Source organism: Lytechinus pictus, chromosome 2 (assembly GCF_037042905.1).
Source record: "Lytechinus pictus isolate F3 Inbred chromosome 2, Lp3.0, whole genome shotgun sequence".
Classification (NCBI taxonomy): domain Eukaryota; kingdom Metazoa; phylum Echinodermata; class Echinoidea; order Temnopleuroida; family Toxopneustidae; genus Lytechinus; species Lytechinus pictus.
The window spans coordinates 39,995,792-40,016,379 of NC_087246.1; the positions used below are offsets into that span (position 1 = coordinate 39,995,792).

At 36.1% G+C, this 20,588-nt stretch overlaps 1 protein-coding gene across 1 annotated transcript in view; it reads right to left on the reverse strand.

Moving 5' to 3' along the window:
* Window positions 1–347: 347 nt before the first annotated feature.
* Window positions 348–20,588, reverse strand: part of LOC129279741 (pre-mRNA-splicing factor ATP-dependent RNA helicase PRP16-like) — a 30,885-nt gene continuing 10,644 nt past the window's right edge. Inside the window, exons 6-10 of the mRNA XM_064094842.1 lie at window positions 20,208–20,397; window positions 16,535–16,660; window positions 14,221–14,316; window positions 13,786–13,907; window positions 348–5,764 (exon numbers count right to left, since the gene is read on the reverse strand). Coding sequence (XP_063950912.1) covers window positions 5,680–5,764; window positions 13,786–13,907; window positions 14,221–14,316; window positions 16,535–16,660; window positions 20,208–20,397 — 619 coding nt within the window. The 3' untranslated portion in view covers window positions 348–5,679. The remainder of the gene's footprint in view (window positions 5,765–13,785; window positions 13,908–14,220; window positions 14,317–16,534; window positions 16,661–20,207; window positions 20,398–20,588) is intronic.

Genomic DNA, 20,588 nt, shown 5'->3' on the forward strand with positions numbered 1-20,588 from the left:
ATTCAACTCTAACTTATGTCAAAATACCAGGCATAGGATTGAAGGGCACATATTTTGGGATAGCTTTTCTCTGTGAAGGATATTCATGCCATTTTTGAAATTTAAAGAATAGATAATATATAACAATATTTTTTAAACACAATGCACATTAAATTATTTTGTATTTGTGAGAGAAAAAAGGAAGGAGAAAAAAAAGAGTACATGTAGGAGTGAGGTTGGTGGGAAGGGAAATGTGAGAGTTTGAGAGACAAAGACAAAGGGAGAGAGACCGATAGACTTGGAGGGGAAACGCTTCTAAGATCAAATACGGTACATGCATGAATAAGGACACTACATGGAAAAGTGTATAACAGTGTTCTGAATAATGATTTTATTACACAGTATATGTACAATTTACAGTTATTATTCGTACATGTATGAAACCAGGGTTCCCAGCCTATCAGGGAACTCAGGGAAAAGTATTTTACTTTTTTCCAGTCAGAGAAAAATCAGGGAATTTGATAAAAAATACCTCAAATCAGGGAAAAATTCCTCAAATGAGGGAAACATCAGGGAATTTTGATCAGAAGTCGAAAGCACGGTAGTCAGTCAGACTGTTATCTTTTGTTGCATATGTATCAAACAACATCCATTGAATGACTGGTTATGGTGCTAATTAGTTTTTCATTATTGTTTTTATACTGAAAATACATTTAATTCACTGCAACAACATACAAAACATGCGAAACTGGGAATGGGTTTAAATAATTATCAGGGAATTTTTAAACTTCATCAAGGAAATCAAGGAATTTTGTTTTCTTGAAAAGCTGGGAACCCTGGAAAATATGCATTAAAAATTCTGACCATTGAATATTTACAACGTGTGTTTACTAGTCCCAAATTAGAAGTGAAAGCCAAGTCACTTATCACTGTTACATGATATCACTGCCTCCACCCAACATCGACTATTACATGCTTGTAATTTCAATTTGAAAATGCAGAACGATTACTTGGACAAATGCCACCTGTCAACATTTTGATACATCTATAAACTAGCTGAAGAATTAAATAATAAATGGAATACGACAGTAACCCCCCCCCCCAAAAAAAAAAAAAAAACCTACACACTTGTTTTGAGATAGTATTATGAGGTGGCAGTATGCAATATGGTCTTTCCACTTGGAAATCAGAAATTCATAAGCAAATAAACCAAATAATAACTAGATTGTAACTGTTTAGCAACAGCAATCATCGCACTTGCATGATACGGGGGGGGGGGGGGGGCACTTATTATAAATGTATGATACCTATGTGCTGCAGTCGAGACCCCCATTTTCAGCCTAAATTTTTCACTCTCAAATTTGTGGTTTCTAGCATGGTAGTAGGTCCATATTTCTAAGCAGTGCCCGCTCATACTCGCGACAGCTAAAGCTAACGACAGCAAAAGCTCTGCAGAGCGATTCGTAGGCCGCTGATTGGTTCATCGCGCAGAAACGTCATGACCAATATCATGCATTGCATTTTTAGCAATCGTTCATGCGAGAGCAGTTCTGGACCCCCCATTTTAAGACCAGAGCCCCCAATTTTCGTTTTTGGTGCAGTACATAGGTATCATTTTGTAATTCGAGTACCCGGTACTAGAACTATCACTGAAGGTGATTTATACCCCCGCCATATGCTGTTACCATGGCAACAGTTTCCAACACATGGAAAAAATGTGTCTTCCCTAGTATTACCCCGAGATCAGTGCGTGAGCTAAATACAATGAGAACTGGTTAAAAACAGATGAAGTAGTTCAAACCGCAAGATTTTTACCTAATTTGGGGCATATAAGTTGTTAACCTGGCAACTCGATGTCCCACACACATCAAAATAAGTGTCTCGGATATCTTTACTTAAAAAACAAAGTGTGAGCCAAATTTCATAAGAATTGGTTTTAAACAGATGTAGTACGAACCACAAGATTTTTACCTAATTTTGGGCATATAATTTGTTGTTACCATGGGAACTCCATTTCCGACATACACAAACTCTCAGTCTCGAACATTTTTACCTCGAAACCAATGAGTGAGCCAAATTTCATGAGAATTGGTTGAAAATTGATGAAGTAATTCAAACCGCAAGATTTTCACCATATAATGTCGTTACCATGGCATTATGATTTCTGACACACACAGGGTTGGCTGATTTAAATCACGTTGATTTAAATTGCGATTTAAATCACTATGATTTTTTTTTTAATAATTGATTTAAATCACTTCCATTCAAACATGTACAAATGATTGATGATTTTTTCTTTGTTGTGGCAGTTTAATTTTTTTTACTCAAAAGAAAAAGATTTTTATCAACTTTATATCATCCAAACATGAATAAACCATCCATATCTACTAAGAGCAACTGAAATCAAGTCAATAAAATCAAGTTAATCTTGCAAAACCAAAGATGTACATGTAGCCTAGACCCCTACTCCACTTTTATAAGTGGACTTACAAAATTTTCCCTGCAAAATTTTTCTTCGATAGTAAACAAAGTCCTTGTTTCTTTATGTCAAAATCCAAGTGTTTTTAGAGGACAGTTTTTAAGAAAATTATAAGAGTAAGTCAAGGGTTATTGGCAGTTCTTCTATTCTGATAATTCACATTAACTACATATTACTCTCCAACACCAAAAATTTGTTCATATCTATTCATAGCAATGGCACTTCAGAACAAACAAAAAATATAAGAATTATAGAGGAATTCAAAAAAGACACCCTGGTCTTATAAAGCTGAATTCCATCAGAGATTTTTGCCAGGATGGGTTTGATATGTAAGGCCTGTTCAAACTTTCTGTATACGATTGTGCTTCATTCAGCTGGTACACTGAGAAAGGTTCACTAATACAGGTATCAAATATATATAGGCATGCTTTTATTCTTTTACATGCATTCAAATACATACACTCTAGTAATGTTGTAGCTTTAGAACCCATTTTCTCATTTTTAGCAAAACTGCTAAGAACTGCCAAATACTAATGTACTATTTAGGTTTTTTGTAAAAGAAATCATTCAGATCAACTTGCAATTTTTTCCCCAATCGGTCACAGAGCAAGTCAATGCTTTGAAACAGTAAAGAGTTCCAACTATGGCTCAAAGAACAAAGGTTTAAACAAACAAAAATAAATGCAGTTTTCTTTAACATATATGATCTTCAGTCCTTTGCTTGAAAATAAAAATGTTTTTCTTTGCAGAATGTGAGTCTCAGAGTCATATGGAATTCTTCCAAAGAAACTGATCCTCATTTCATGCTAAAGAGCTTTGAATAGGAACACCAACTGCTTTACCAAGACAGTTCATTAACTTGGATTGAACCAGTCAGTAGGAGCTCCCTAAATCCATGTACATAAGAGGGCGCAGACACAGCAAAAATTGTCAGCATCTTCATGACGTTAACATTTTCTATAATTCTATTTTGATTTGATTTTAGTAGTGAAATGTATGATTTCAAAGTTTATGTCAGGGTATTAAAGGGTTATAGTTTTGGTGTCAACCCCATATCTTTTTTTTTTTAATCAACCCCCCTCAACATTTTCTGCGTCCATTCCTCTGCGCGGATTTTTTTTTACCACGCTGTTTACTGACTTTTTACTTTGAAGTCTTGCGCACCTATTGAGACCAAATTCATGATGCCCAGGTTTGCAATTTGATAATTACACAACATTACATAAGTGCATGTCAGACCCCAAATTGCTCCAAAACGTGATTTTGTGTACAAAGTCAATGTAAATTGAGTTTTCTCACCTTATTCATAAAGATATGATTATTTCTACTTTCATCAGCTGAAATTAATTGATTTTATCATAATTATGCTTTAAAAAGGTTCTGTAAAAATTTGGTGAAAAAACAAAGAAAAACAAAAGATCGAAAAATAAAGAAATACATATACATAAGAAATTCATAAAACAGTGAAATACATAACAAATTTATTTCCAAACCAGGATTTTTTAAATTTGTAATTGTTAGCAATGGTGTAAAGAATATTTACACCAAAATTGGCATTCTCTGATTTTTTTATAATGAATTAGAGCAAAAGTATGATTTACACATAAATTAGCATAATTAATAAATCTGATGATTTCGTAAAAAAATCAACCATACATTCTTGTAGATTACGTCCCATACTATCATGCCAATTTTCACGGTTTTCTTTTTCTCCCGTTTTCTTGGTTGTGAAACTTATGGGGTAAAATTCACAGAGCAAAATGCTGAAAATTTCATCAAAATCGGATAACAAATAATGAAGTTATTGAATTTTAAAGTTAAGCAATATTTTGTGAAAATAATTCTATACGTCATCTTGAATATTCATTAGGTGAGCTGATGATGTCACATTACCACTTTCCTTTCTCTTATGTTATTCCATAAAATCATAATTGTTTCAATTTTTCATACATGTGTGAATAATGTGTCTCCTTTATAATGAAATAAGTTGCAGCAATGAATATCTAATGCACTAAATAAGTTGTCAATCCCTTTTATTCAGTTCTTGGTAGAAAAATATTGAATAAACCTAATTTCATATAATAAAATAAAAAAGAACAAGTGGGCATATGATATCATCATGTTGCTCATTGAATATTTATGAAGACATGCCTAGAACTGTTTCACCGGAATAATGCTTATCTTTAAAATGCCTTAACTTTTTTATTCCTAGTCCGATTCTGATCAAATTTTCAATGTTTTGTTTGATTTTTTGAATCATATTATTCTCAGCCTGGAACATCCCTTTAAAGGTCAAGTCCACCCCACAAAAATGTTGATTTGAATAAATAGAGAAAAATCAAACTTGCAAAATGCTGAAAATTTCATCAAAATCGGATGTAAAATAAGAAAGTTATGACATTTTAAAGTTTTGCTTATTTTTCACAAAACAGTGATATGCACAACTCAAATGAGACAGTCGATGACGTCCCTCACTCACTATTTCTTTTGTTTTTTATTGTTTGAATTATACAATATTTCATTTTTTTTAGATTTGACAATTAGCACCAACTTGACTGAATCATATAATAGTAAACAATGCTTATTCCACATATTCAGGGAGGATTTGATCATTGTTTCACTTGACAATGAGGAGAAAAATAGGATATTCCCTATTCATAATAATAAAATACAAAAGAAATAGTAAGTGGATGACGTCATCAGTCTCCTCATTTGCATACCCACTAGGATGTGCATATAACTGTTCTGTGAAATTAAGCAAAATTTTAAAATGTCATATCTTTCTTACTTTATAACCGATTTTGATGAAATTTTCAGTGTTGTGCTTGTTGGATTGTTCTCTTTTTATTCAAATCGTCTTTTTGTTGGGTGGACTTGTCCTTATAAGACTGAAGTTTTAAGTACAATTGCTAGCTTTATTTTCAAAAGACTAGGTACTTCGAAAGGACACAGGGATCATCAATAAGCCTCAATTGGTTGCATATACAGAATTATTTATTATTCTGGATAACCATGTTAAATACTTAACATTGAAGAATAACAAAACTATTTACACCTTGCACCAAGCCCAGAATGTCTGCATTGTTTCCCTTATGTTCTGGTCAAACCGATGATTAAGTCACGGTTCAAATAAAAACATTGTTAAAAATATGGGGCATAAAGACCTGAAATAACACTTAGAAATTTTCAAGAAATTCCTACTTCTAAGAAATCCTAAAACATCATAATCCAAATGAGGATGGCGTTTTTCTCCTTGGTGTTGATGTAGTTGATTCCTCTTTCCTACCAGGAGTAGCAATCTTCATTCTGAAAGGTAAAAATAACACAATTTTCCATGTGAAATTGCCAGTCATAATTCACTACAGTGTGTATGAATAAAAAGTTTACACTTCAAAAAGTCCTGGGAATTGAAAAATACACAACATTGAGATAATTTTTTCACACATTCTTGGGTTTGGGTCTCATCTATCAAATGACAGTACAATTTTTGACAGAACACTTGAGTGAGCACTATCCATTTTTGTAAAGCTCACAGAAATCGGTTTGCGCAGGAGCGCAGAAATGCTCATTTTCACGCTATGTCAAGAAAAAAAGGCGAAAAAACAAACTGACTGTGTTGTATATTTTTCATACATTTCTTTTGCATTTTTAGCAAATTGAAATAATACAGACACATTTAAAGATTTTGTAACAACCTTTTTGTGCCAGCTGGACCCGAGGACATAACTGAATGGAAACAAAGAGCTTATTTCAGACATCTCCAGCATTCTTTCACCAAGTTTTTATAAGCCTGTCCTACGGGACGTATTATGGTATCACGCTAGGTGTCCGTCTGTACGTTAACTTTTTCTTGTAAACGCGATAACTTCAGTTTAACTAAACCTAAGCTCATATAATTTGGTGTGTATAATCTAGGGACGGAATTCAAGGAATCGGCCTTTTGAAATGGAAAGTGGCTTTTCAAACTGATTATCACGGAAAACATTTTTTTCTCAGAATGCACAGAATAGCAACATAAATTTACTCCCAAATCCTCAACAAAATACAAATATCAACTGGAAAAAACACGATCTCAAATCGCTACAACAATCATGACAATCAACACATCGTAACTGCACTCGAGCCCCTCCATCACTCGATCGTATCGAAATCAGTTTACACTCACGTCCGCATATAAGGCAGAAACACGGCTGTGTGTTGCTGCCATCTGCGTTCGGTCATAATATCATGATCGCGATGATTCAACAAATCCAAAATGGCGGATAGGCGGAAGTCGTTGACTGCTCAAAACGATGTCCAAAAAGTCCCCAAATCAGCGATAAAACCTCATTTAACCATAAAATAATGCTAAAAATGTGAAAGGTGAGGATGTATTCATGTTGATTATGTTTTTTTTAATAGTTTTTGTACTCGAATCTCTTCGACTAAAATCGATTTTAAGGCAATGTTAGTACAGTGGCAGATTTTCTATGTAAACGGAATTGTCACTTTTTCATGTACACAAAGTCTATGGAGAAATGGAATTTCTGTTTTCAGACATGCTCAAACGGAATTTAAGATTTTCTGAAACGGAAAAGGCAATTTTGAGAAACGGAAAATCACTGTCCCTAATAATACTAGCATGGATCCCAGGAAGCCTATTGATTTTGAGGTCCAAAGGTCAAGGTCACAGTGACATGTTTTCATCTTACCCTTCTGCAGTCCTTGTAAATGCGATAATAGTCGATTTGACAGTCCCATAGGCTCAGTACACCAACCTAGAAATGTTCTTTCCGATGAATTTTTTTTCTTGATTCATGTTCCTATGGGGTCCTAGAACAAATTCAGCTTGGTTGCCCAAACGGCAACTTTGGGCAATTTTGCTAATTTGCATAAATCCAAAATGGCCGCTTTTGGAGCCCCTTGCACGAAAATGATGAGGAATACCTCTTTTTAGGGGTTTGGTGGTGTGAAGAATCCATATCTATTATCAATTTTGCTATATAAGGTCATCTTCAGGTCAAATTCAAGATGGCCGCCGCCAGACGCACTCTTGAACAATTAAATGTGAACCCGTTGCCCCAGAATGATGAGTAATACTTCTTTTTAGGGGTTTTGTGGTGTGAAGAATCCATTTCTATTATCAATTTTGCTATATAAGGTCATCTTAAGGTCAAATCCAAGATGGCCGTCAGATCGACGCCATTTTAGGAAATTAATTTTAGAACCCTTTGCCCCAGAATGATGAGCAATACCTCTTTTTAGAGGTTTTGGGGTGTGTAGAATCCATTTATGTTATAACTTTTACAATATAGGATCATCTTCAGGTCTTATTCAAGATGGCTACCAGGTGTCATCTGGAAAGCTTGAGCTTATGACCACTCTTCCCAGACTAATATATAGCAGCTCACTATAAGATGTTTCAGTGGTGTGTAGTATTCCTCTCGAATAAGTTCGATCAAGTTCGAGAAGTTTACTCGATTTCCACTCGACCTCAAGGTATTCAGGGATATCTTCTTCCTCGTTGTCTTTACCTTCCTGATCTAAACAATGCTCAAAGACCTCTCCCTTGATATTCTCCATCTCGACACTTCCATTATTTCCCCATGGTGGCACTTCCTTAGATCTCATCTCACTTTCCCAAGGACATTTGAGTCACTATACAGATGGAAGAAAGAAGAGTGCTCTTTTGGACGTGTACAATGACATTTCTGTCAAGGATTATGAGAGAATACTAAGAGCTGGTGAAGTTATCATAGACCATAAGTTCTCCATCACCAGTAACCTGCCTAGGAGAGATATCATGAGGAGCAAGAACAACAAACGGAGGCTGGCAAGCTTGTTGAGTATGCCTACCATCAGTCTAGGCATGGACCTAGTGGTAGGTCCATGGTCTAGGGTAGCATACAACAACAGAGATACTTGCTGATGGTGTGTTTGCTCATGATGAGGTAGATATCACCTTGATCTCCTATGTCTTGCAGCAAGCTGTGGTCAGAAGGTGCTTTGTGTGCTTATAGCGATGACACAAACATTTTTGTCCTGCTTGACTATTGGGTTAATCAGGCGGAGCTATAGTGCAAGGTACAAATCGAACGGTGAGATGGTACAGTACTGGATATCAATACAATCTGTGTTGACCTGGGACCAAAATGTTTGCAATTGGTTGGTGTTCATGCCCTCAGTGGATGCGACAAGAAATCATCCATACAGCAAAGGCAAGATAAGTGCACTCAACACACTATACTTGCCAGGGATTGTCAAGGTTTGGCTAAGATACTTGGAAAGGTAGGGACCACTCTCACAGATCTGATGGAAGCAGCAAAACCCTTCTGTCCTGCTATGTATGGCCATCAACCAGACGTGTCTATGGAGTCAGCTCGCTTCTCTCTCTTCATCAAGAAGAAAAAGAATCCTAAAGTAATGGCCCTACCTCCAACATCTAATAACCTGTTCCTGCATGCGCTTTGAGCTCTTTTGATAGCTGTAGATCAGTACCAGCCCCTTGATGAGCCCGGGGATATAGCTCAATTTGGATGGGAGATCCGAGATGAAATCCCCCTTGCTGTCATTGCTCTAGGTGTCCCTACTCCACCTGAACTGATTGATGTAATTCGCTGTCAATTTACATGATGTAGGTCAGAGGGTAAGAGATGCAGCACTGAGATATGTGGATGCCACAAAGAGCATTTGTCATGTACGACATTCTACAGTTCAGGTAAAGTGGAATTCTGCTATCCATCCACTATCGTCAAAATCATGACAATGTCAAAACTGGAAATGACGAAAGTGTCGTGATGGAGGATGTCGAGGAGGAAATTTTGAGCCTTGTTTAGATCGGGATAGTGAAGACCGTGAGGAAGCTTAGATGATATCCCTGAATACCTTAGGGGCGAGTTGAATTAAGAATGATCAAGTTAGCTTCACGAACTTGTTCAAATTAGAAATATGTTTTGTTTTTTGCTCAAAGGCTGTACTAAATTGATATGTAATTTCGTGACAGATGTTCAACAAATTTTGAGCGACAAAAAGTCATGAGGAAGTGTTTACCGCTGTTTGAACCCTTCCAAAGAGGTCCTATCAGTCTCCGAAAAGTGATTTCAGTAATATTTTTTAGCTAAGGTCTGTCAGCCATCTAACTTTACGTTATAGGCCATTTACCCTGCAGCAGACCATCTTTTCAAAAAGAGAAAAACTTACAGAAACACCACCTAAACCCCTTATTATAAGTTGTTATATGGTACTCTGGGATTAGTGATTCAAAAGCTCAAGTTTCCAAAATGACATCTCGTGGCCATCTTGAATTAAACCTGAAGATGATCCTATAATCAAAAAATAATAAAATTAATGGATTCTACACACACCAAAACCCCTAAAAAGAGGTATTGATCATCATTTTGGAGCGAAGGGTTCAAAAGTTAATTTCTCAAAATGGCGTCGACCTGGCAGCCATCTTGGATTTAACCTGAAGATGACTTTATATTGCAAAATAGATAACATAAATGGATCTACACACCCCAAAACGCCTAAAAAGAGGTATTAATCATCATTCTGGTGCAAGGGGTTCAAATCTAATTTTTCAAGATGGCGTCTGGCGGCCATCTTGGAGTTAGCCTGAAGATCACCTTATGTAGCAAAATTGATATTATAAATGGATTCTACGCACACCAAAACCCATAAAAAGAGGTGTTCCTCATCATTCTGCTGCAAGGGATTCAAAAATTCAGTTTTTAAGTTGGTATCTGGCGGCCATTTTGGATTTATGCAAATTAGCAAAGTTGCCCAAAGTTGCCGTTTGGGCAACCAAGCTGAATTTGTTCTAGGACCCCATAGGAACACGAATCAAGAAAAAAACTTCATCGGAAAGAACATTTCTAGGTTCGAAAAATGTCTAATCGACTATAACCTCCATTTAACTTAACCCTTCATAAACTAGGGGGGCTCAATTTGACCCCCCCCCCTTGTCAAATTTTGTCACTTCGCCGCTGCGCGAAATTTTTGACCGCGCCGCTCGCTGACTTTTTACTTTAAAGTCTTGCGCATCTATTGACACCAAATTTGCAACGTCCGGGGATGTGGTTCGGGTATTACGCAACATTTTGTAAGTGCATGTCAGACCCGAAATTGGTCAAAAACGTGATTCTGTGTACAAAGTCAATGCAAATTGTGTTTTTCAACAAAAAATCATAAATGTATGATTATTTTTACTTTTGTTGGTTTAAATGGATTTATTTTATGCTATTTATGATCGCAAAAGGGTCCTCAACAAAGTTCATCGGAAAAAACAATAGAAAACAAAGGTTTGAAAAAACAAAGAAATACATAAGAATTTAAAAACCAATAAAATACATAAGAATTGATTGTATTTTTTCGCAATTTTTTGGTAGGTATTTGTTAGAAATGTAATAACTGATACTTGCACCAAATATTAAGCATTCTACTACATGTAGCTATATAAATGGAGTTAAATGAAAAAACATAACACAAAAAAACAAATTTAGTGCAAATTTCATACGCTTATTTGCATAATTAATTAATAAAAAAATATAAACAATTAATTTTTTGAAAATTTTACCATACAGTCTTGTAGTTTCCATCCGGCTCTACGCGCGTACAATCGCGCAATCAGGGATCGGGGGGGGGGGGGGTCAAATTGACCCCCCCCGTATATTCTGGTCTGAAATAGCCCAGTTTAGATAGGGTTAACCCAGGCTCATATAATTTGGTGTGTGTAATACTAGCATGGATCCCAGGAAGCCTATTGATTTTGAGGTCAAACGGTCAAAGGTCAAGGTCACACTGACATGTTTTCATCTTGCCCTTCTGCAGTCCTTGTAAACGCGATAACTTCAGTTTAACTAAACCTAGGCTCATATAATTTGGTGTGTATGATACTAGCATGGAACCCAGGAAGCCTATTGATTTTGAGGTCAAAAGGTCTAAGGTCAAGTTCACAGTGACATGTTTTCATCTTACCCTTCTGAGGTCCTTGTAAGCGTGATAACCTAAGTTTAACTTAACCTAGGCTCATATAGTTTAATTATAATCATATAAGATGCTCGTCAATGTTGGTTTATTCAAAGTCTCTGTATCTGTTATTTGGAACATGTACATGTATCTCATGTTCACCTAGTACGTAGACAACACCTTTTTTGAGCTCTGACAATTTTTGCTTACATTGAGCTATTTTGTGTGATTTCTTATAATATGAGCTGCCAGGTGATTTTGGACACTATAAAGACCCTATAGGACAAATTTGAGAATTTTTTACTGCTTCAGTCTTGTGTACTTTTGGAGGATAGATAACTTGCCTACTGCCAATATCTACATGTATTGTCAGAATGCCTTTACCAACCAAGAATCTCTTTGTTGAGAGTTACCCAAATTTCCCTTTTCTTTAGATCAGATTCAGCCCCCCTTACATTTTTCGTGATAAATTCACCGTGCAAATTTTTTTTTACAGCGTTTCAAGTCTCATGCAACTTTTGATGCCAAAATTGCGATCCCTGGTACACGATTCCGAAATTACGCAACATTTTTTTAAGTGCATGCAGACCCAAAATTGCTCAATGCAAATAGTGTTTTCAGCCAAATTCATTAATGTATCATTATTTTTCCTTTTACTGATAAAAATCAATTAATTTCATCTTGTTTATGGTCAAAATAATGTCCTTGACAATTTCCATTGAAAAAACAATAAAAAACAACAAGTCTAAAAACTAAGAAATACATACACATAAGAAATTTAGAAAACAATAAAATACGTAAGAAAATGAATGTGATTTTGAAATTCTTTTAAAGTATATTTTGATCAACTTCCTACAAAGAGTCTGTGCACCAAAAATGAACAATTTAGGGACATTATTTAGTTAGTCACCTTTTGATTCTCCGCATAAATTAGCAAGAATTTGATCATATAGTTTTGTAGATTATGTCATGGGTAACGCGCATGCCAATTTTCATGATCAACGGCCGAGATTATAAAGGGGGGCTGAATCAGCCCCCCCCCCCCCCCCCCCCCGTCTTCTTAGGCGTCAAAATGGCCAAGTCTATTTAGGGTTAATGCAAGCTACCAAGGCAACATAAATCAAAAGCCAATCAGAAGTAAGGTTTACTTGGAAGTTACCAATGATGGTAAAGTTTCAATCAATGGTAAAATTTATGACATGAGCCCCAGAGCAGGAGTATAACTAGCACATCAATGATGTGGAGCTCATCCGGCATCTCGCAACGAAATTTAACACAATTTTAATTTCAGCCCAGTTGGCACTGTTAGTGAATTACATTGGTGACATAAATTGAGAATATAGAATTGAAATTGATGAAGAAATGACATAGAAGCATTTTTTGTGATCTATGAATAAATTTCATATAACTTAAGCATAAATAATTTTCTAGTCAAAATTTCTAAACTCTGTGTAGAACCTTGGTGAACCTCATGTAGCTCAGATGAAACAAAAATAATCAAAATCAATCAACAAATAAATAAGTATTTTTTGTGAGTTTTGAAAATTTATTAATAAATTAGCACATTAAATGAGTTTCAAAATTCTGAGTTGAAATTTTGTATCTCCACCTCCAGCTGTCATATAACGCAACAAAATTTAAATTGATCAATAAATGAAGAAGTTTATGAATAAACTGCAAAAACTTGCATATATAATTTTCTAGACAAAATTTCAAAATTTTGTGTACAAGTTTGGTGAACCTCATGCAGCTCTACCAGATGGAAGAAAACAAATAAAGAAGAAGAGGCATTTTCTGTGATTTATTAATAAATTTTGAATAAATTAGCATAAATAATTTTCTACTCTCAATTTAAAAATTCTAGGTAAAAGTTTGGTGAACCTCATGAAGCTCTACCAGATGGAAGAAAAAAAATCAAAATCGGTCAACAAATAAAGAAGAAGAAGCATTTCATGTGAATTTTTAAAAATATGCATAAAAAAAAAATTAATTTCGCATAAATTCGCATAAAAATTGTTCTTGTCAAAATTTCAAAATTCTGTGTAGAAATTTGGGGAACCTCATAAAGCTCTACCAGATGGAAGCAAAAAATTCAAAATCGGTCAATAAATAAAGAAGCATTTTTTGTGAATTTTGAAAAATGCGCATAAATTAGCATATTTAATGAGTTTCAAAATTCTGTGTAGAAGTTTTGAATCCCCCACCTAGTGCTATCATATAAAGCAAACAGAATTGAGATCGGACTTGAAATGGCAAAGAAGAAGCATTTTGAAATTGTGGACGGACGACACGCCACAAGCTCATCTGGCCCTTCGGGCCGGATGAGCTAATAACAGTTGATATTATAAAAATTTACTTTCAAGAATGAGAATAACTTTTACCTTTTCGATGATTTAATTCTCTCAAGTAGTTTGTCTTCTTTCCTAGCCCGAAGTTCTTCTGTTGCAAGAACCATCTCTTCCTCCATGTTAGGCAAGTCTGCCTTCGCTGCCAGACGTCCTTGCTAGATTGTGAAAAATATATTTAAAAAAAATTATCATTCCCAATATGTGAATATTAAACAGATCTCATTGATATTGTATTTACATTAACTGGGCTTCTGAATGTTGATATTATATTTCATGTTTATTTCTTGATTCAAACATTTAATTACTGTGCCACTGTTTTTTTTTTCTTTCTTGTACATACATTGTATGATTGCAATTCAATCTAACTGCAAGAATTGATATTTTCAATGATCAATCATTCATTCAATCATTGACATCTGAAGGAGTGAGTTGGAGACAGATCAATATCAATCTGAGAAAGAAGCATACCTGTCTTGTTTTGCCCTTTTCCTTGATGCTGTAAAACATAGGTCCCAGCTCAGCTAACCATTCACCCTCCACAGCAGTCACACACTGCATGTATTCCTAGAGGGATTCAATCACAATGCTATCATTCTTATCATTCACATGGCATAATCAACAAACATAGGAATAACAAATACATGCAACAAGAGATACTGTCTTACTTTCATAACTCTTACATTCCATGAAAATTGGTTGTTATACTATATGCTACATTTCAACCAATGCTACATGTAACTTGCTAAATAATGTTTTAAAGTTTAGGATTAAAATTAAAGCTGGTACTGGTGGGTATTAAGGCACCTTAAACACTAATACAAGTGGAGCGCCTCTGGCAGTCTCGCCTGCATTACGCAATTCAATATAGCAGCAGTGCTGACTTTGAAAACTACTATAAAACAATTATTCACAAAAAACATCATTTATATAATGATACAATACTACGTCCATTGACCCTAAATGACATTTGACATTGATCATGTGACCTAAGACTTGTCAGTGATACTTGATTACCCCTATGTCCACAATTCATAAACTATATCCATAAAATTTGAAAGTTATGACAGCAATTTGATTTGATTACTACCTCCAACATGACCAAAGTTCATTGACCTTGGTCATGTGACCTGAAACTCACACAGGATGTTCAGTGATACCTGATTACTCTTATGAACTAGACCAATACAACTTCAGAGTTATGATGGCAATTCAACAGATACCTCTAAAATGGCCAGAGTTCATTGACATTTAAATGACCTTTGACCTCGGTCATGTGACCTGTGACCTGAAACTCGCACAGGGTGTTCAGTGATACTTTATTACTCTGATGTCCAAGTTTTATGAATCAGATCGATAAACTTTCAAAGTTATGATGGTAATTCAACAAATACCCCCAACTTAGCCAAAGTTCATTGACCTTAAATGACCTTTGACCTTGGTCATGTGACCTGAAACTCGCACATGATGTTCATTGATACTTGATTACTCTTATGGCCAATTGAAGTTTTATGAATCAGATCCATAAACTTTCAAAGTTATCATGGTAATTTAACAAATATCCGAACTTGGCCAAAGTTCATTGACCCTAAGTGACCTTTGACCTTGATCATGTGACTTAAAACTCAGGCGGAATATTCAGTCATATTTGATTACCCTTATGGCCAGGTTTCATTTACTAGCTCCATATACTTTCTAAGTTATGATGACATTTCAAAATCTTAACCTGAGGTTAAAGGGGAATGAAACCTTTGGAACAAGTAGGCTTGTGTCGAAACAGAAAAATCAAAGAATAAGAACAAAGAAAGTTTGAGAAAAATCGGACAAATAATGAGAGTTGTGAGCATTTGAATATTGCAATCACTAATGCTATGGAGATCCTCAAATTGGTAATGCAACAAGGATGTGTGATGTCACATGTGAACAACTTTCCCTTTGATGGACTATAAAATACCCTCAAAATGTCTCTTTGCTTTTTCTTATGGTGATACAAACTCTTTATCCATGATGTATTCTTTAAAAATCTGTATTACATGCCATTCTATAGAAAGAACACATGATCTACTGATAGATGTGATAAAAGAGGCAATTTAAGTGAAATATATACTAAAGTAATGGGGAGAGTTGTTCACAAGTGACATCACACATCTTTGTCGCATTGCCAATTAGAAGATCTCCATAGCGTTAGTGATCGCAATATTCAAATGCTCATAACTTTCTCATTATTTGCCCGATTGTTCTCAAACTTCCGTTGATCTGTTTCTTTGATTTTTCTGTTTTTACACAAGCTATCTTGTTCCAAAGGTTTCATTCTCCTTCAAGATTTCGATATTGACTCCCCAACATGGTCTAAGTTCATTAACCCTAAATGAACTTTGACCTTGGTCATGTGACCTGAAACTCAGGCAGGATATTCAGTAATGCTTCCCTAACCTTACATGTATGTCCAAGTTTCATGAACTAGGTCCACATACTTTCTAAGTTATGCTGTCATTTCAAAAACTTAACCTTTGGTTAAGATTTGATGTTGTCGCCGCCGCCGTCGCTGTCGGAAAAGCGGTGCCTATAGTCTCACTCTGCTATGGAGGTGAGACAAAAAGGTTTTCACTACAAAATGGAAGACACTTTGTTCCAGGAAAACTTTGACAAGCAAAAAAAAAAGTCCTCACTTGCGTATGCAAGACATATTCCCCTAAAAATTGTTTATGTCTCTCAAAGGGGGGGGGGGGGGGCATGGGTAGAATGTGCCCCTACCTAGATCCATCACTGACAAAGGAAGACATACCTTAGAGGTCATGACCAGTTCATGGTAGATGATGTACTCGGGTGTGAATCCCATACCAAAGAGGGCGCTAGTCGGATGAAGATGACAAGGCATACCTGTCCGTACATTCACATACTCCCCTATACCCTGATTAATCAAACATAAATAAAGAGAAAATGTAATTAAGGGATCTCTCGTTCTAAGTTTCACATCATCACCAAATCGTGTTTTCATTTTACCCTTCTTAAGCTAAGAATGAACAGAGACATCAATAATGTAGCGAACCAGTCCGCTACGGTTTTGGTTATCTTGCATCAAACGTAGATGGCGCTATAGCTTTTGGTGCGTTAGAGCTCAATGACCGACGGATGCAACGCATTGCGTAAGGCAGCTCCCGGAGACTATAAATAGTGGAATTTCGCGGTAATGTTGTCACTTCGACGCTGGCTGAGGTAGGAGTCGAACGACGAACTCCCTGCGCTCCTCTCCAACTGGGCTGAATCAAGAAAAGGTTTGGAAATCAACATTATTTGCTTAATTTCTTCTACTGCAAATATAATTCTAGATAATTGGTGATGGTGCAAATTGTGATAACCTGTACAAATGCTGAATGATGATGTATAATTAAATTATGACCGTAAATAAAGAGGCTTTAATAAGAGGAAATTATAATTTGTAAACAGATTTTCGGCATTACTCCTATGTATTTACAATCACATGCTCAATCCGTAATGAAAATCAATCCGGGCGGTGACTTAACCACCAGGCTATTCTGGTTCCAGCTAAGTCACGATGAACTGGAATTCAATGCCCGGAAAGCAGTAGATAGCAGGTTTGAATCCCACTGGTTCCAAGTTTTTCTGACTTATGATTTTGATTACAGATCGAGCATGCGATCGTAAACATATGAGTAATGCCGAAAATTTGTTTACAAATTCAATTATGACCGTTTTCATACACTAAATGATTTCATCGTCTCCAACCTGTGTGATCTATGAAATCCGATTGACTACTACAGTATAAACCACCTCATAGAGAATCTACAACTCCAAAAGAAGTCCCCTGTTATTCTATATTTCACATGTTCACACTACCTCTCAACACTACACCCCCATATATTTTGGGAAAACGGAACAAGCCCAGGTCTCTACATAACACCATACAGACATAAGGAAAGTGATCGCATCAAGAATGGCTAGTAATTCATCAATGGATGAAGGTGATAGAGGCAATGGACAGGCCGGCCCTCCAGCTTCCAGGACTTGTTCCAAGACGGAGGGCTGCCACACAAATGGTGTCAGATGTGGGATTCGGACCCACGCCTCCATTCGGAGACCAGAAGACCGAGGCTCTGTTGGAGATTGCAGAGATGATTAAACATCAAGCCAAGGCTCAGGAGGAAATGATGAAATACCAATCGAAGGCTCAGGACGAGATGATGAAACATCAAGCCAATGCTAATGATGAGATGAGACAGCAAGCCAAGGCCCAGGTCATGATGATAAAAAAAGGCTAAATCTATGCAAGCACAGATGGAGAAGCTGCTTCTATCATTCTCTAATGAGCAGAGTAGGTCTACCAGACGAATAAGAGTACCCAGGGAAGCACAGATAGGTTTACTCAAACAGCATCATCAACTGAGGAAGAGGATGTCCCATTCAACAACAGGTGGCGAACTAAGATGGATATACCCATTGATTCGCCAGTACGAGATACCACCATTAGGGAAACGCCATCACCTGTGCAACCAACTGCTTTTAAAGACCATCCAATTGATGACAGTAGGCTACAGGCCATAATCCATCAAGCATTGGAAGATGTACACTCCAACAATGGGTGATGTCAAAACCGAAGTCCTCACAGGATGCCCCACAGAAGCTCAGGGGAACCCACTTCATCAAGCCAAACAAAAATGGATGTTCATCATGGATTGATTACAGAAGGCATTTCGACTCATGCATGATTAATAATAAATGATTAATAACAATCAAGAATAGATTCTAGATTGGAGTTTGAATACGACAGTAGAGCCCTGAATATAGGCTTGCCAATAGCCACAAAGCTCTGAGCCCACAGGGCATAAATCTGCATTACTGCGTGTTAGTCACACCAACAAATGTGATGCCAGACCAATTAACCCTAAGAAGACTGGGGGGGGGGGGGGGGGGCTGATACAGCCCCCCTTGACTTTTTTCGTGATAAATCGGCTATGCGAAATTTCTTTACCGTGTCGCTTACTGACTTTTTACATTAAAGTCTCGCGCAACTTTTGAGACCAAAATTGCGACCCCCGGGTACGCAATTCCGAAATTACGCAACATTTCATAAGTGCATGCAGACCCAGAATTGCTAAAAAACATGAATTTGTGTACAAAGCCAATGCAAATAGTGTTTTTTAGCCAAAATTCCTTAATGTATCATTATTTTACCTTTAACTGATTAAAATCAATTAATTCCATCTTATTTATGGTCAAAATAAAGTCCCCGACAATTTCCATTGAAAAAACAATAAAAAACAGAAAGTCGAAAATCAAAGAAATACATAAGAAATTTAGAAAACAATAAAATACATAAGAAAAAAAATGTGATTTTGAAATTTTTTTAAGTACATTTGATCAGATTCATATAAAGTGTCTGTTTACCAAACATTTGCATTTTAGGGGCATTATTTGGTTAATTAGAGCAAACTTTTGATTTTACGCATAAATTAGCATAATTAATTATCATTGAGATTTTTCACAAAATTTGATCTTGTCTTTTTGTAGATTATGCCATGGGTAACCCGCGTGCCAATTTTCGTCACGATTGCGCGATCGACGGCCGAGATCATAAGGGGAGGGGGGCTGAATCAGCCCCCCCTCAGTCTTCTTAGGCATCGAAATAGCCCAGTCTCATTAGGGTTAAAGCTATTGTGCTTTCTTCAAAGGCATGCCATTGATTGCGTTGTAGTTGGTATCATTAGTATGACTAGGACAGACACAGAGTTTGCCTTTTGGTCACATTTTGTTGCTATTTTGAGTAATACATTTGAAATATTTGCCCTTTATCTAAGAAAATTAAGACATAAATACTTTCACGAAGCATATAAATTTTCTCAGTTGCCCAAAGAAAATGTTAAGAAAGGATACAAAAACAGGCTTTAAACATTATCCTCAGATATGATTTTGAGTATTATATTACTGCTCTTAATCTGTCAAAATGACAAACTTCTAAATGATTTGAGTGTCGCCTTATTCAAGAAGACATTATACAGAACAATTTAAATAATCCGTTGCAAAATGATTGCAAAAAACAAATTTAAGAAAAAGCATGAAAAATATTTAAAACAAGATGTAAACTAAATGCACGCAGAATAGCCCAATACTCATAATATTCATAAACATAAATATTTTGTATTGTATCAATACTGATTATCTATTGCAAGTAACTTGCCCTTTCTCTTATGTATGTACTAGTACTGTTGGTTTTTAAGGTTTATCAATGTATTTGAACCTGCAGTTGTCACATGTTCTTGGCCAGGACCAACCTTCCCCTCCCTATCCTTTTCTATCTAATTTCTTTAAATTTAATCCCCGTCTCTAATTTATTTTTTCTAGATCTTTTTCTTGATCCTGGCAATGTGCAAAGAATTGAGGCAAATGCCATCAGAGGAAATGTCATGAAATTACTTTGAGACAAAGTCCCAAGAACTGACCTTGAGCTTGGCAGCATGGTGGAAGAAGGCAGAACAGATACATTTCCTGATAAGATCCCAGCTAGTCCCACAAGAGACCAGCTCCATACCTTGTTGATCCATGATGTCTTTGAGCTGTTGTCGTACCTCGCGTACCTTACGCATGGCCTTCACATGGATGAAATGCTCAGAGGACCAACTCGATGAGTAGCTGTTGCAAAGATAAACATAAAGATGAAAGATAATCAGTTTCATATACAATTTAACCATAAGTGGCTCTGGAAAGAAAAGAAAGACATTTTAATATGTTTACTACGCAATCCAAGCAATATCATGCATTTCATTGATGTCTATCTACTGTTGAAAAGACACTCACTGCCATCAAATGACTGATATGTTCAA